Source organism: Watersipora subatra, chromosome 3 (genome assembly GCF_963576615.1).
Source record: "Watersipora subatra chromosome 3, tzWatSuba1.1, whole genome shotgun sequence".
NCBI lineage: Eukaryota > Metazoa > Bryozoa > Gymnolaemata > Cheilostomatida > Watersiporidae > Watersipora > Watersipora subatra.
Window position 1 is genome coordinate 5,289,847 of NC_088710.1, and position 18,554 is coordinate 5,308,400.

At 37.0% G+C, this 18,554-nt stretch overlaps 1 protein-coding gene across 1 annotated transcript in view; it reads right to left on the reverse strand.

Moving 5' to 3' along the window:
* Positions 1-814: 814 nt before the first annotated feature.
* Positions 815-18,554, reverse strand: part of LOC137389725 (uncharacterized) — an 80,254-nt gene continuing 62,514 nt past the window's right edge. The window contains exons 8-9 of the mRNA XM_068075807.1: positions 16,377-16,510; positions 815-1,420 (exon numbers count right to left, since the gene is read on the reverse strand). Coding sequence (XP_067931908.1) covers positions 1,208-1,420; positions 16,377-16,510 — 347 coding nt within the window. The 3' untranslated portion in view covers positions 815-1,207. The remainder of the gene's footprint in view (positions 1,421-16,376; positions 16,511-18,554) is intronic.

Consider the following 18,554-nt stretch of genomic DNA (forward strand, 5'->3'; position numbering starts at 1 on the left):
CATTCATTACGCTGACTGAGATCAAATTGTTAAAAGATGCTGACTTATTGACTCACTAAGTTTTCATACAACGATAGCATAGCGACATCTGGTGCACCAGTGCTAAAGCACCGCGTTGGAACGACAGACAGATCATATTTCCATAAAACATTATAGTAGAGCGAAGGTCGTGCAACCGCTTATGTCAAGGTTGTAGGCTATCTTTAAAAGGTGAAGGACAAACAAACCATGGATGATCAGAAGAAAAATGGCTACTTTTGTATTATTCGCTATGGGTGTGACTCTAGTTAGGGAACAGCTGTGTTACTACTGCTTCAAACTATGATACAGCAAAGTACCCCTTTTTGTATGGACTCCATGACACAAAGATGGCGTATCACACGCGTGTTTCGCTTCCAAACAGTGGCACTGAATCACAGAAGAATGAGAGCAACATGGCTGCTTCCATGATAGTATTACAGTGCCATAAAGGGGGGGGGGTGTCGCCACACTATCACTGTATGAAAACTTGGCAATTGTAAATGACAAGTAAACTCGCTAAAACGACTTTGACCAATGCATCAACTCAAGCGTATTTTCATGTTTTGATGAGAAAATTTTCAGTTTGTAAATAAAATCATTTTTTAATCAAACCTTTTTAACTTAATGCACACAAAAAAAACTTATGGGTAAGTTAATATCTCAAGTTTGTACCCAAAAGACTAGATCATATCTGATATAATTACTAAAAAGCCTTCAAATGACAATATAACATCCAAATTAATAAATTTAGTTTCTATTGGAATATGATTCAGAACGAGTCATCAGTGAATAAGGCATCAACCGATCGCCGATGTATTGTTTCTAGAAAATATTGATTCTACTGCTTGTATCAACACCCCATATGGAAAAACATTGATTTCTATCTGATAAGATAACTTTACAGAACAAAGTCATTGTGGTATTAATAATAGATGTAAGATAAAGCTTGGAAGCAAACAACTTGGGGAGTGATAGGAATTTCCATTGGCTGCGTGCCATCATGTAAGATGAACATATTCTCAATGCATAGGTGTAATACAAATATAATAATAATAATTAAATGAACTACGACAGAGATGAAGCGCCTAAATGGATGCCGTGGTGCTGTCAACCTGTAAACTGCATTAATATCCTTGCTGACAATGATGTCATACACTTCTATCCATTCTATATATGCAACGTGCATTTATAATTCCTCTTTGATCCCTGGAAATGTGGTAGTCGTTGGTGGTATCTCCATGTCATGGTCGGTATCCAGGTCTTCCAAAATCGCAATCCGCGATTCTTCATCAGCGTCAATCTCTGAAGGGGAGGATAACTCTGGCCCAAAGTCAGTTATTCGGAGAATTTCCCTAACCTGCTCAGCCTCATCCGTGACTGGATCAAGCACACCCAAAAGCTGCAAAAAAATTCATAAAGCCTGTGAGATAAGTGAGGGGGTGTCAGGCGTGTGCCATAATACAAGTCTGCCAAGTAATTCACCCACGCACACAGCGTGGGTGAATTACTTGGCATCAGGCATTGTGGGAGCACCACACGGTAGGAAAGAAGTGATGCATTTTGACAGGTTGTATACTCAACTGAACTTATTAGCTATGTGAGGCTCCAACTTGCTAGACAAACTTTTATAAAGTGTAACATGAGTTAGTTATTAGTATTGTTATTCTTATTATTACTATTATTGTTATCAGTTTTATCATCAGCCTAGTTCCACTAGTTCACTAGTCCACTAGTTCTACTAGTTCTGCTAGGCTGGTTTGAACAGGACCTTCCGAAGGATATTAGCCGATCCCAACGGGCTGTCTGCTGTGCTAATGGGTATTTTCACATCAACTATCAGTAGAGCCAGCAAATTATTGTTATTATTAATAAAAACAATTATTAATAATAATATTTTTATTGATAATATTATTAGGATTATTCATTTATTCCAACTTACGACAGATATTTAATATGAACCTGGTACATCACTGTAATCAGTCTCAGAAACCATTTATTAATAGCTGCCTCTTATTCTATCATAAAAAAATAAACCTAAAGAGCAAGCAGTATAAGGTATTAAAGCCATTTAAGGTGTGGTGTTATTCTATAAACATTCTAGATTATTAAACCTGCGTCCTATGCTCAATTGAGTAATGTATTTTTTGAACTATAAGGGGGACCAAATTTAATGACATTGTGGGTGAATGGATCGATTTTCATATATAATATGCTCCGAATCGTAAGGCTCATAAAACGAAACAAACAATTTTGTACGAATTCATCAAATTCCTTGTCTGACGTGTTAAGATTTAATAGCTTGGCGATGGCAGCATCAAGCATGCCTACATCCCTTTGTCGGCATCTGATCTAGTTTCATCGCTCTTGCTTAGTTGGCTTTTAAACAAGTCTGGATGACAGCTGAAATCTATATCTTATCTGTAGCATATGAAGGCTGGTTTACGCTATGTTGCTGTATGTCCGTATGTCCGTGTTCTCCTCTCAGCAATTATACGTCGATTATGTGCACCGTACACCGAAGGCATCGTCAAGGCAAAGCGGATACTTGGGAAAGTTTGTAGCTATCAAATTTTTCCGATAGTTTGCCGAGCATCTACGACAGGCTGTGCAATTACTGGCTTTCCATACTTCAAATGGATTCAGAGTTGCCAAATCATAGAAACGGTAAAACCGAAACCGATTCAACGCCATTTTGCTTCACAAAATTTGTGCATAAGCATTCGCAGTGAGACTACGATAGTGTCATACAAATGCTCACTGCGGATGGATTCGAATCGGTAATATCCAGTAAAGCTCTCCAGTGAAGGTAAAAAAATTCAGCGTATTTCATCATATTACGATGCTGATTACTAATTCTAATTACTATTGCCAACGTAGATTTCTCATACAGCAATAATAAGGTAATTAATTTTGTATTTATTTTATTATGGTTTGTGGTTGCAACTTCCTGTAATATATTTTAATTTTGACTACATTATTTATGTTGTTAATATCACACTTTCATATTTTTTGCAAATGGAGACTTTTTCTTATTAAATATATAATCTCTCATCATAAAAGAGACTATCGTTTATGCGACCTCTGAAGTAATAACTATATAGCAAGTAGTAAATTCTGTTGCTGTTTTGTAATATAGAGGGCAGCAATAAAGAAACAAAAAGAAAAAACTGATCAGGCATCTTGGCTGAGTGCAAAAAGAATGAATCAAAAAGCAACCGGGACCTAAAAGCGATTCTACTTTAACAATTTTTGTTTTACGGTGTATATCGCTAGTCTGGGAAAAATCAATAAAGTGCAACTCCGAATCGTTAGAAAGGTGAGGTGTGAATTAATCGGCAGTGATCAACTCCGAATCACTTCAAAGCATGGAAACCCAGTGATAGTGTACCACGTCAGCGACAGTGATTGTTGCCATTGCAGTTTACCCGATCAATATTTTTTATGATGGTTCCCACGGGACTAGTAATCCATCTTTTGCATTGCATAGCGAGAACGCTATGCTGCGGATTAGTTCCGTTTAAATGAGTTTGTGATCGTGTGAACATTGTTATTATAGATATTATAACAGAAGATCACCAAAGTATTGCGTGAATAACACAGACCTATGGAGATATAGTGTGAGCTAGCCTTTAGGCCTATAGCAAGTTTTTGAACACGTAGAGAGTTTTTGTGCACGTCTTGCAGTCACTAGATATGGTACTCATTTAAATACCAGCCGGATGCCACTTAGCATAGTCCGTCCTTTTGTCTAAACGGTACAGTCTGGATCCATGTTTCTATATTGAGTCATATATCCCTGGATCCATCCGGTATGTATGACTCACCATAAGCAGCATGGGCTGACTGATAACATACTGGGTATGTTCTGTCATTCGTATACGTACACCCCTGCTGCCAGACACACCACTACATTGATCTAGAAGAATGGCAGCATCGCGAATGAGTGTTCACTGACCATATGTTTCCTTTTCCCCTGACTAAAGGTAAATACTCAAATCAGTTATAATTAACCTACTAGAAAGCTCACTGGAGTGCTTGCAATGATTTATTGACCACGCATTCATTTTAACCACTGCTAGGTAACTCAGATCGCGGTGAGTCCTTTAGGGGAAAACCAGAAATCATTTTGATATTGAGGTAATAAATTTTAATCTAGCCAATGATAGTTAACTCTGCAAGTTGTTTCTGGCTGTAGGAGTCTTTTTATGTACTTCCTCAAACAGATCGTAAAGGATTAAATGGGGTGTGTCATAAGTGCTTTAGCAAGTTAATACAGTAATAACTCATTCATCCTTTGATTTATGCCAAAAAACAGTTGACTTTTCTTCCTGGATAAAATTGTTAAAAGGTTTTTATTTGAATTGAGTAGGAAATCCCACTGTTCGCATCTCTGAGGCAATGCCCGATATTAACCCATCTATAGGCCCTATATGTGTTTAAACATACATGTAAACATTCTAGTAATATTCTATTCAAACTGTTATGCAAAAATATGCAACCATTTTTCAGAAATAAAAATTTCCTTTTGTTTAATTTTTTAATTATAAAACAATTTTTTTTGCTTTACCCAATAATTTTTATTATTTTAGGTAGCGACTACAGTATATATTAGTTAATTACTATAGTTTAGCACACATATATTTCACAAGGCAAAAGCTCATTCCAATGCAAGTTGACAAAGACACGTAAGATTAAACACATCATGGGCGATTACATGACAAGCAAACCTGAAATTATGTAATACATGACACAGCGGACCAAAAACAACCCTAAAAGCTAATTCACAATAAAACTATGTTTCCATCCACATCACATGGATGTGGTGTTGTGCTCAAGTTGTGTTACCGTGCGAATTAAATATTTCTATGGACATTTGCATGATGCAGATTGACTCTGGCGCCTTGTTGAAAAAAAGGTAAGGAATTGTACGCAAAAAGTTAATAATTAGTGACGCAGTTAGTGACACAAACATGTGAAAATCGATCGAGAAACTATGACTGAAATATTGAAAATGTTTAAAATTGAATAGCTATTTTAATGAGCATCATTCGCGAGTGCTGTTTCCAGTTATTCGCAAGCATGACGGATTTGATGAAGTTTGGCGAATCGCAAAACTAGCTTAGTTTGTGGGATTATGCAATTTCCATGATGCCGTCAACTTGCGGATTGGCTCAAATTTGCGAATCATGCGCATCATGAAAACGTACGTCAGTGTTGCCCTCTCACCCTTAATTTACGGCCTCAGTTGTCCTCTCAGCCTCAGTTACTTAATTTTTAATATAATAAATATTAGAAATTATTATTGCCTAAACGCATTTAAATAATGATAGAGTTTAGGGTTTATCTTTGAGAAATTTGTACTGAGATACTTGGTGAAGGCTTAATATGGTACATATCCAAATACCATGTAGCTGCAGAATGTATACCCTTCAATTTTAATTATTATATTTTGCTATTTCGCTTTTTATAAATAATTGCTGATATTAACTACCTCATTCATTTTGAGCCAACATTGACCCCTTTCAGACACCTGAGATGAGTTTGGCTTTTAAATGCAACGATACAAAGGTGAAGAGCCCAAAGGGTGTGCTTGGTTGGCCCATACTTTCTCCATTATCCTTTCTTGCCTATAACCATCCCTACGAGCTGGCTGTCAAAAGCGATGGAAGGGTAAAACCGCTTGTGTATGTCCTAAGGTCAGTTCATGTCTACCAAGCTCTGTACCAAAGGTCAGCAATATTCATAAAATATTTTTTGCTGCTCTTCCATGGAGACAACAGTGTTCGGTTAACTGTGTACCGAGATCATGTTATAAGTCTTGAAACATAGCGCTCAATGAACGCAACCGCAATTGGGGAGTCCCCTTCTGGATGAAGTAAGATAATCTCCCCTTCTGAGACGGAAAATAAAATTTTTACCACTCGAAACTGCCACTCTTAGGGGATAGGTAATTAATTATTAATAGTAATTAATAATAAAGAGAATGAAAAGCCAAAAGAACGAAACCTGTAGCAATGTGAGATGCTAGCACTGGCGTCTGCCTCGCGACAACCTACTAGAGGCATCAGACACGAATGTAATCTTTTGTCCTTGACATTTATAGAAATGTATTTCTATTATGACACTCAAAATATAAATGGTACACGGTTTTAAATTATTTTGTAAAACATTTTCTATTCAGAATAGCGTTATGTTGTTTTAAAGTGATGAGTTGGTATTATAAGCCTGAGCTTTTGGTGTTTTTCAACGAGTTTCACATAAATTCACTGTTAAGATACCAGCTAGCCAATCATGAGGGAGGCTACAATATCCAGCAATACCAATGCACACGAATATGCTAGCATCCACCGCTAGCATCATCTACACTGTCAATGAATTTGCTCAATATTAATCCATAGTGTTTCACTCTTTAAGGGTAAGCTGGTCTTGTGCTAGCGCTTGAAGTGTGTCAATGGGTCAGCACATGTAACTACGCAAGCTGTGATTTTAGACTAATAATCTTACCTAGACATTTTTTATTTTTTATTTTTTTCCTATATTCACTAGTGTGCCGTGGGAGATTGTTAGACATAATAACTATATACACAAGTATACACAAGTATACACAACTAGCTGAACAACCCGACGTTGCCAGGGTAATAAGAAAAGTCTTTGGACAGAAAACTTATTTGTATTTAACATATAACAACATTTTCCATTCTAAGTTTCAAACTACATATCATGAGAAAAATGTTTTGTTTGATTGAAATAAATTAAGAGAAAAATAAAAACAGCTGTAAAGGTTTTTAAACTTTGTCACACAACTTTTAAACTTCATATCATGAGGAAAATGTTGCAAGTCAAATAAATGAAAAAAATAAAACGACTATAAAAAGGTTTAGATGTAAATGTGAAATAATTAGCAAGTAATAGCTGCATTAAGTTGGTTTTACTACGATTAAAATAAAAGATGATTTGGTAATGATATAATTAATACGAACTGAGAAAACAAAATAAAAATCCTAATATGTTGAATTAATAATAACAATTCTTGCGTAGAAGTGTGTGTGTGTAAAAAGATTACTGTTCTACCAGAAGCTATCCATCAAAACTTTGAATACGACGATACTGGTGGTACCTTTTGATATTGGTACAAATGTAAAAATGAGATGACATACTGTCTTTGTTTGACCGAACTGAGAGATAATGTCAAGGCTCTTCCACGGAGACAATATAATTGTCCGCGTGAGAAAAATTGTCCTTGACCCCAGATATAGTAATTGATCCTTTGAAAAATATTTCTCAACAGAGGTGCCGTCATGCGTGTGCGCATCGGTAAAATAATCAGTGTACGCTATAGCAATAGCTGGAGGAACACACATACATATACACAAACTTTGAGAAATTATATATATATATAGATTATTGTGGAGTTGCTCGTGGAGAGGGTTGATTGGCGCAATTGTTAGAGGGTTGGTCTGCCATGCTGAAAGTGAAGAATTGAAATCCTGCATAATGGGATCTTTTTCTTCAACCCCCATAGTGACTTCAGACGAACAGACACTGCTTTTATTATAGGAAAAACTGATGAATGTCCGACGTTGCACAGGTTATAAAAACAGCTTATAAACAGTAGCAACTAATGTAGCTGCTATTGACCAAGTTTTACTATGTCTTCTCAGATTAGCAAAATGACTAATTTCAGTAACTTCAACTACTATTGTAAGAGCCGTGAGCCATGATGACCGCCAAGTCGTGAGCCCTGAAAACAGATCTTTAGACCAGGGGTTCCCAACCAGAGAGGAATTCCCCCTTGGGGGAATTTTGAATGCATAAGGGCGAACAGAGAGGTGTCTGATTTGATAAATTTTAATTTACGTCCTGCAGTGCCATGTGAGTTTGGGTTTCATCATTTAACATTTTGGTTTTATCTATAACACTAGTTGCTAATAATGAGCTACTAGTCAGAACCCAGATATATGAACATATGCATCCAGATTTTGATTGGATAGTAAGTCAACCTAGTCATGAACCAATTCACTTCCATGCCGAAAGTCAAGTAATGTTGTATGTTGTATGCACGTGGTATAAAAATTAACAATATGTTATATGTTTAGATACGTACAATAAAATAGGATTATAAATTGTATTGGTTGTTTTTAGTCATGTGAGTTGAAAGTGCGTAGGGAATCAAATATATGAAAAGACATAAGGGGGAACTGAATAAAAAAGGTTGGGAATCTCTATATTAGACGTTACGCGTCACACAACGTTGTTATGCGCATTTTAACCAATGTAATGAGTATAAACACGATTAATCTAGACGGTGTGGCTTAATGGTTCTGCTGCCTGCCTTCAGAACTGGAGGTACTAAGTTCAAATTCAGTGTGACACACAGTTTTCGTCACTAAAGCTTATTACTATTACTGGACACACGACAAACAGACCAACAGACAAATGACAAACAATGATATGTATATATAAGTTAATCATTTAAAATATTTATATTAGTATCGGGTATTTAATGTTAAGTAATTTATTGAAATGTAAACGCTAAAACGTAAATTATAACGGATTCAGTCCATGAAAATTGAGTGAAAACACAACTCCACTCAAATGAAAACCAAGTTGTTCACACTAGTAACAAGCATCTGCCAACAGGAACAGCCTCTTTATGTTCGAAAAAATTAGGCATACAATCATCTTTTTAGTGTATGGGTTGGGTTGTACCTCGACATACGACTGTCCCAACTTATGAGAAAATCGAGATATGAGCAGAATTTCGAGCAAGTTTCTTCTTTGAGATGCAAGTGGTCCACCCATAAACATGTGTATTTAGTTGTAATTTTCAAACAACTCTAGGATAAAATATGTGTTTGACATTTTGTCTGGTACCAGAAGAACTTTCTACTTTAAAATGTAAATTACATAGTTAATGCATGTTATCTCAAACTGCACTATTTATAGGTAATGCATGTTATTATCTCAAACTGCACTATTTATAGGTAATGCTTTTTATTGAATTGCATTACATTATTTAAGTTCGAGTTTTCACATATATGTTATTCTATGAATTTTTACGACAGTAGTTTTCAGCAAGTCAATATTGGTGTCAGTTTATATTCATCAAATTCTTCAGACAACCTTGTATTCCATCGAAGAGCTCAGCTATATTAAATGTGATATTGCCAGCACCCAAAGTGTTTTTAGATTTGCAGCTTATTTCCATGTCTGGTACGCATTAAAGCTTTTCTGTTAACCTGTGATGAGAGGCTCTGGCTAACTGCGAGTGTTCAGAGTTGTCCTCTCTATGCCAATGTTACTGGCGCGTCAGAAATATAGCCAATACTTTATTGAACTACGGAAAACTTATAAGTAAATCAATAACGAAACTTCTTACTATTCCCTGAGCTTGTCGATCAGGTGGCAAGCGATTGTACCCTACAAACATTGATGAAGATATCAAAAAAACTTTTGCAAAGAATTTTTATGCAAATGCATCTTGTAGACCCTCAACGCTACTCCGTGTTACGCAATTTTTCCAAAGTTCAAATACGACTGTTCTCAGTTTATCTCTATTCTCATAGTCGCTACGTGTAGGGAATTTAAAGTCACCCCCGGTTTGCTCCCTTATCTGGTGACGTGTTTGACTGATTGTTCAAAAATGGATTTAAATTCAATGCAACATTATTATAAATAGCCTAATTGTAATCCTTTTTACACATGAGCAAGTTAATAACAAAGTGCTTAGGGTCAACTAGAAAAACCTTTTTTAATATTAATTCATGTAGTGCATTAAGTTTGCTGGTTTTTCCAAGCATTCAACTCTCCCTCTAAAGGGGAGAATGTCTTTCCCCAACTCAATAATCAACTGATAGCTTTGACCTTCTCATGCCCAGTTGAGTCACATAGCTGTCGGTGAGAGCTGGCACAAGTGTTGGAGTTCCTCTCTCTCTCTCCTAATTAGTAATGGCATATATATCATGTCATGACTCCCCAGAGTTCAAGTTCACTCCCTCCGTCTCTTACTACACATGACAGACTACGGGGAGTGGGTACATTGGCCCTGTACTAACATTTCCTCCTTGCTGCAGTGATTTCACTATGTGAAAAGGTATCTTATGGTTGTGCATGAATATAACATTCTTTTGTTGGCCCATATAACACTAGGGTTACGCCCCAATATCGTCAAGGATTTTGAGTTCGCTTATCCTTTTGGTAGTCAAGTATTTTTCACTAGCTGTAGCATAACGTATCTCATTTTTTAGCTTGGTATTAATTGACTTTTCACCCTATACTTCCTGTGTAACAGATGCAGCAGCCAATCCTCTTCTTCTTCCTGAAATTATGGTTCAAGTTTTTACTCTGGCTAATGAGCCTTCTTGGCTGTCTCACTCACATAGGGGTAGGAGGAATCACAGCTCTGCGTCTCCCTAGAGTTTTGTTTCTCAACCTTTTTCTTATTGTGTATCAATCTTTTCTTTTTTACAGCACTGCGTTCCATCTGGCTCCAAAATAGGTAACTTATTTTGTTCAACTATCAGTATTTATTATACAATAACAGCAATAAATATTGTATAAACGAAGAAATACAATTAGGAGCGAGACGTGCAATTGTTTCTTCTGCACAAGCTGGTCTATTTGTAGCCCAATCTTACAGCACATCTGAGATAATGTTCAGGTGTTGTTGGATGATTTCTAGTTTTGGGTTTAATGGCCATAAAGGCTGAGAACCCTTGCTCACATTTCCTTGAGGAGGGGAGTACCAGCAGCTGACAAATGGCAATTCAGGCTAATGTTGGGTAAATGGAACTCATGATCAGCCAGAAATTTATGAAAGAGCATTTCTTACACAGCTAAATTTGTTGCCACATCTTGGTTGTAAAATAACTGATCATACGAAGATGACATAACGGACTGGCAATGACTACCTCCAAATACAAAAAGAAGGCAATACACCGACTTTTACACCGGTTTGGAACCAGTGTAAAAGGGCCGGTTACAAAGGGCTGCCTAACCAGGTGAAGTTTGCAGAGACTCAGGCTATCAACCAGCTAACACGGTTGGTCCAACAACCTACTTGAAAAATGAAGCAGCTTCAGGAGCAAACCTGCTCTAGGCAGAAGGGAAGCACCCACAGGCCACTCTTTGCTGGAGGTGCAGCGACCAAGGGCACTTCTGCAACGGCTACTCTAGCACCAAGAAGCCAGCTCCAGGAAACGACACAGAGCCTCTGCAGTAGCACTAGCTACAGACTGAACCATGGCTTCCAATGCCCAAAAATGGACAAGGTCATCCAAGGCCCAATGGAGATCGACGGTTAGTTTCACCCTTTTGAAGACTGGGCGAAAGAAGCTTCGTGCACAGGATGTTTCTGTGATAGCACAAAACTGTTATCAGTTTTTGGGTGAAACTAGCTTTTATTCTATCCTAGACACCAACCTAGTCTACGCCTCTGAATAAGAACTGAAGGGACATAGGTGGAAAGGAAAGAGAGAGACCACCAAATCCTCTCTGATCAAAACTCCGAAAAATGTTGAGACGGCTCATACTAGATGTAATAGCAGGAAGCCTGCCTAACAAGTAGCAGGGGTGACCCATACGCTGTTCCAGGAGACCTGCTCAATAAATCAACAGGTCGGTCTCGAACCCAGAGCGACATCGAAGACAAACTTTGCTCTGCTGCAAAGCGGAGACACCAAGGACCCCTTAGAGGGTTCCAAGGAGAACCCGTCCATAGCACAGGCTCTATGATGGTCTCACTTTACTGGTTATTTCCTTTCCAGAACGTTGGAGGGCTGGTCTGTCCAATTCCTGTTGGACACGGGTTGTACTACAAACTTGTTGAGCAAACAAGTGTTTGACCGGTTGCCAGGAACTGTACAAGATCAACACGAGAAAAGTGACAGCCATAGGCTGTTGGCGGACGAGCCAAGGCTTTTTTTACAGAATCATCAGACTTTCCATTCAGCTGTAAAAAATGCAAAGCGCAAAGAAATCTTTGTTCTCAGCTATCTGAGGGAAACGCCATTCTGGACATGCCATTCTTGGGGCTCACCAGCGGTTTTTTCAAAATTTAAGCAACTCGTGGCTTGAGTAGATGACAAAACACTGATTTGTACAAACTGGAACGGGTAATTGCTGCAGAGCACGGTGCAGGTGCTAAAGGACGTAGTGGTACTGGCCCGGACAAAGAGGGCTATCCATTGTCGCATCACCACTGAAACCTTCTGTCCTGTGAGCCTGATAGAAAAATTCTCCGGCAAACCTCTTGTGGCAAGTAGCTTAAACAACCCAGGCCAAAGGGCCAAGTTATAGTCAGGTGTCTTAACTCGGCAGAGCAGGCCTTGAGTCTTAAATCTGGGTCGCAATTGGCACATACATCAGGGTAGAGACCCCACAGATTGATCCATAGAGCCCTCTTCTTTGGGTGCTCAACCAGATGCCAACAAACGGAGTGCTGGCCTACCTAGAGGACCTGTTTTAAGCAGCCCAACTTCAATGCTCGGAATCAGGCTAGGCAATGAGGTTGGCTGCACTACTGACCGGCTACACCACCGTGTTTAGTATGGGTGATGGGGATGTAGGAAAGACCCCCAAGGTTGAGCAGTCTATCCCCACTCAAGAAAGGTATGCTGTCTATTTAATAGCCCCCATTGACTGGGACTAGAGAAGGAAGCCAATGGGAAGAACAGATAAAAGACTTGCTATAGATAGGTCTCATCAAGCCCTCAAAAAAGCATGAGTTCTCTCGTAGTGCTTGTGAAGAATGGGAAGTGGCATTTATCTATCGACTATTGGCGTCTAAATGCTGTCACTAAACAGGACGCATACCCTCTGATTGATGACAGCTTGGACTCCTTGTTTGGCAGTCAATATTGCATTACACTTGCTCTGGTCAGTGGATATCGGTAGGTACCCCGAGATACTGATGCCCAAGAGAAATCAGCTTTCTCTATTTAGTCTAGCCAATGAAAGTAGATGGTATTATTAATTGATTATTATCAACTACCAGTGTATAGAAATGGTCAGTAATTGATTATCAACTACCAGTGTATATAAATGGTCAGTAATTGATTATCAACTACCAGTGTATAGAAATGGTCAGTAATTGATTATTAACTACCAGTGTATAGAAATGATCAGTAATTGATTATCAACTACCAGTGTATATAAATGGTCAGTGTTAGTAATTGATTATCAACTACCTGTGTATGGAAATTGCTAATCAATTACTAAACATTTCTATACACTAGTAGTTGATAATCAATTACTGATCATTTCTATACACTGGTAGTTAATAATCAATTACTGACCATTTCTATACACTGGTAGTTGATAATCAATTACTGACCATTTTTTTACACTGGTAGTTGATAATCAATTACTTACCATTTCTTAATCTATTCCATTATATTCATCTGTCTGAATTTGACTACATGTATTTGGGATCGCGTGATATGACGTACGATATGACTTCCTACTACTAAAATAATATAGCTTGAGAGCAAACACAGCTTTCTCTTTCGCTGTGTTGGTAACACTCTAGTTTTCAGTTTCTGCAGGCTAATTTGGTCAACTTAAAACCCTTTCCTAGCTTAGAGTGGCAATTTAAAATAGAGGTTAGTGAAGCGCTTCAGTTTATGTTAAGGTTTCAGTTAGCCTTATTTTTGGCGAGTGCATAAAAGTGATAAATCTCGCAAATTTTTGACCATTTTTATGTTAAAATTGCTTACAATAAATTACAATATTGGGGGAATTTCAAGCTGCATTGAAGGTTAATATCAAAGACGAGCTCGCTAATATTATACTCGCACGGAGCTAATATTATACTCGCACGGAGCTAATATTATACTCGCACGGAGCTAATATTATACTCGCACGGAGCTAATATTATACTCGCACGGAGCTAATATTATACTCGCACGGAGCTAATATTATACTCGCACGGAGCTAATATTATACTCGCACGGAGCTAGTATTATACTCGCACGGAGCTAATATTATACTCGCACGGAGCTAATATTATACTCGCACGGAGCTAATATTATACTCGCACGGAGCTAATATTATACTCGCACGGAGCTAATATTATACTCGCACGGAGCTAATATTATACTCGCACGGAGCTAATATTATACTCGCACGGAGCTAACATTATACTCGCACGGAGCTAACATTATACTCGCACGGAGCTAATATTATACTCGCACGGAGCTAACATTATACTCGCACGGAGCTAATATTATACTCGCACGGAGCTAATATTATACTCGCACGGAGCTAATATTATCCTCGCACGGAGCTAATATTATACTCGCACGGAGCTAATATTATACTCGCACGGAGCTAATATTATACTCGCACGGAGCTAATATTATACTCGCACGGAGCTAATATTATACTCGCACAGAGCAAGGCATGAGTCACTACAGTAACTTGAAAACGTTTTCCCAACTCATTCGAATCTTCGAGCAAATTTCACAGGTTAGTTTCATTTCATTGAAGAAATGAAATTTGTTTTATCTATAGAAAAATTTTATATATATAATATATATTATATATATATAATATATACATATATATATTATATATATACAATATATATATATATTATATATATAATTATATATAATATATATATAATTATATATAATATATATATATTATATATAATATATATATTATATATATAATACATATATGATATAAAATAATATATATTTAATATATATTATTTAGTGTTTAGATACATTTTACTTGACAGTCATGGAGTCTATAGATCTTATGCTGGGTTTTCCGTGAGTAAACAAAGTTTCTAATTTTTTATTCATCTACTAAAGAGATTGATGCAATATTTACACAGCCGTGAGCTTATTATATCCCTCTTAAAGATCACATATATATTTAAGTCTTTGGGAAGTCCCCGGCTTGCATTGGCGCCATTGGATCGAGTTTGAGATACACATGTTTGTATAGCATATCTTCAATAGATTGAGTACACAGATTAGCTCACTAGAATTAACTAACAAAAGCCAAGCATTTTAGGGGTGTGATACTTAATACTTTGCGTCGGCACTTTTTCAAAGTTTTTTATTTAAGTCACAAAGACCATATTCAATGCAAACAATCACCCTTGTTTGCTCGTTTCGAAACACCTTTGATAACGTCTGAAATGTATGCAACCTGACTCAATCATGGGCATATGTAACTTAAATATTTAGTACTGCAAGTCTTATATTATTTTGTAAATTTTTGAGGTAAGAACTGTACTCTTTATTAAGAATAACCCCTTTTTGGCATTTATGCATAATTCAACTTTTTTTAGTTGACACCAAATTCAAAGTGCTGCCAATAGTTGTTGTTGCTTGATTTTCATTAGGACAATAGGTTGGATTAAACAATTATGTCACTGTTGGCAGCACAAGACATCACTTCTATTGCACATGGTCTTATTATCATCAACAACAACTTTCTTGTTCGGTATAAAATGGGCAACAATCATCTATAAGTTTTATTAATTTTGAATCAACTTTGAGCAGTTTTGTAAATATACAAAACACACCAAATAAGCGCTTTTCCTTTCCCTTTACCAAATGTACTCTATTAACTTTTTTCCGGAACTCGCAATAGAGTCTGTAGAGACACCAATCTGTTTTTATTCTCCACCAAAACTATACTTTTTACTAAATATTAAAAACCCTTTACTCCTCATTTTATCCTAAAGGGTGGTATACTCATTTTCCCACATCTTTCTGTCCAAAAACAGAAATTCTGCTAATTGTGGCTCCTTATCATACATCCTTTTTACCATTATATCTAATAGGACATAACTATATGGCTATGATTTGTTGTTAGTGCTTCTTTAAAAAGAAAGTGATAGCATCTGGAAATCTATCATATCACAAAATAAGAATTACATATATGGTTATTACAGGTAAAAGCCATTCTTATTACTTCAGGAGCCATCGATTTTATTCTATAAACTTCTTGCGCTCCGTAATCATTAACCGTAGCAGAGATTACTAGTAAAATACTTTGACTAATATGTGTAGTATTCTTCTATATAAACATATAAAAGAACACTACTGATATCATAAACTACCGATACCAAATTAACTGCTTTTGTTAGAGTTGCTTTCTCATTACTATCAAAAGCAGACAACTCCATATTCACACATTTTTAGGATTCAAAGCGCAGCTGGGCTAGTCATTAATTATAAACAAATAATAACATAGAAAGCAAATTGATATGTAACAAAACTTCAACTATAATGGTGAAGCTCATAATTATCACCTAATTTTGAACAACTCATAGTTGAAGTTTAACAGCGCAACTAATATTTTAAACTAATTTATATTTTTCTAACACATACCTTTTTATATGCCTCTTTCGATTCTGTTTTGCGAACATTCCATAAAAAGTTGGCATGTTCCCTCAGCAAAGTTTTGCTCTGCGGGTGAATTGCGAGTGCCCGTAATACCTCCTGCTCACACAATTCATATTTCTCTGCAATTGTACAATTTTAAGTGACTGAGAACTGTCACTCCATGAAGATTCAGGGTGCTGCTACAGTAAAATCAATGATATAAAACCTCTCCACAAGGGTAGGCGACGGCTATCACATGGGCGGGGTTTAATGATTGAGCTCTGTTGGGATGAACCCGAACATGGCATCAGAACAAAGAAATATGCTGAATAAAGCCCTTTATAAATTTACAAACTTTATGGACAATGGTGGTTATTTTACTGATCTGTTGTTTTCATTTTGTTGTGAAATAAATATAGTTGCCTAATATCGTCACCGTTATGATAAGTCAGGTGCCATTCACAAGTATTCCTGATATTAATAGTCGCAATCGTAAAATATCCCAAATTCGGTTTTATATTTAGATTTTGATTATGAAAACTACACTCCACAGCTTTTCCTTATGAACCGATAGCAAACACCTGCCTGAGACAATGTTTCATTACACAGAGGTAGACGGTAATCTATGAAGTGACAGTTAGAACTTTAATGAAATAATTAGTGAAAGAACAATGATATCAGCCACCAAACAACTTGCACATAGACTATTGATGTTTTAGTGGCAGTTCATTAATAAATACCACTCGCTAGTACTTGTCAACAAGCAAGTGTCAGTTTCTATGAAAGTAAAATGCATATTAAAATTGGCATAACATTAATAATATTAATGTTATATAATATTAACTATTGCTATATCATAGTAATAGTTCTTTTTGATACAAGTTAAAACAATTTTTCTTTATGAATGCCTAATTATGCAAAACGGTTTAACACTTTCAGTAACTACATGTATAATGTACATACACTTTCAGTAACTACATGTATAATGTACATACACTTTCAGTAACTACATGTATAATGTATATACACTTTCAGTAACTACATGTATAATGTACATACACTTTCAGTAACTACATGTATAATGTATATACACTTTCAGTAACTACATGTATAATGTACATACACTTTCAGTAACTACATGTATAATGTACATACACTTTCACATACAAATTATCCGAGTATATCTTTCCAATATGCCTGACCATCCACTACATTCTCACTTCTCTAGTAAGACCACTACACCTGATACCAGGCACCAACGCCTTCCCAGTCCACATTATAGAACAGAGTTATGTGAAAAGAGCTTTCTCTTTCACTACTCATAATTGTACTTGATTATTCTTTATTTTATTCTGTCTCTCATGGTATAATATGCTTCAAATGTCATTTACTGGTCATAATAATGTTCATATCTATCCATATCCTATATTCTGATTAGCGCTAACATTGAAAACACCAACTATATATCTGTGCCTGTCTGAAAACCTAGAAACCGAGGATTACTATCATAAACAGTATGATAAAACCTCTGACACATATAAACCTATAATAGCATATCAAAACAACCAAATGAAACATATTTTAGAACATCTGAGAGTAAAAATGTACGCTACCAGAGGTCAACTGTTTTATCCATATCTCAAAGGGGTTGCAGGCGCAATGACTCCGCAAAAACAGCTCAAAATGAAAACTGACTCTCAGGCTTAGTTAGATCTACTCGATAAAGATGTCTTAGGTGTAAAGAATGGTAAGATAAGGAGGGGGAGGGGAGAAGAAGGACTGCAAGACCTCATAACAGCAAGAGCTGTGGAAGATAAGGAGGGGGAGGGGAGAAGAAGGACTACAAGACCTCATAACAGCGAGAGCTGTGGAAGATAAGGAGGGGGAGGGGAGAAGAAGGACTACAAGACCTCATAACAGCGAGAGCTGTGGAAGGTAAGGAGGGGGAGGGGAGAAGAAGGACTACAAGACCTCGTAACAGCGAGAGCTGTGGAAGATAAGGAGGGGGAGGGGAGAAGAAGGACTACAAGACCTCATAACAGCAAGAGCTGTGGAAGATAAGGAGGGGGAGGGGAGAAGAAGGACTACAAGACCTCATAACAGCGAGAGCTGTGGAAGGTAAGGAGGGGGAGGGGAGAAGAAGGACTACAAGACCTCGTAACAGCGAGAGCTGTGGAAGATAAG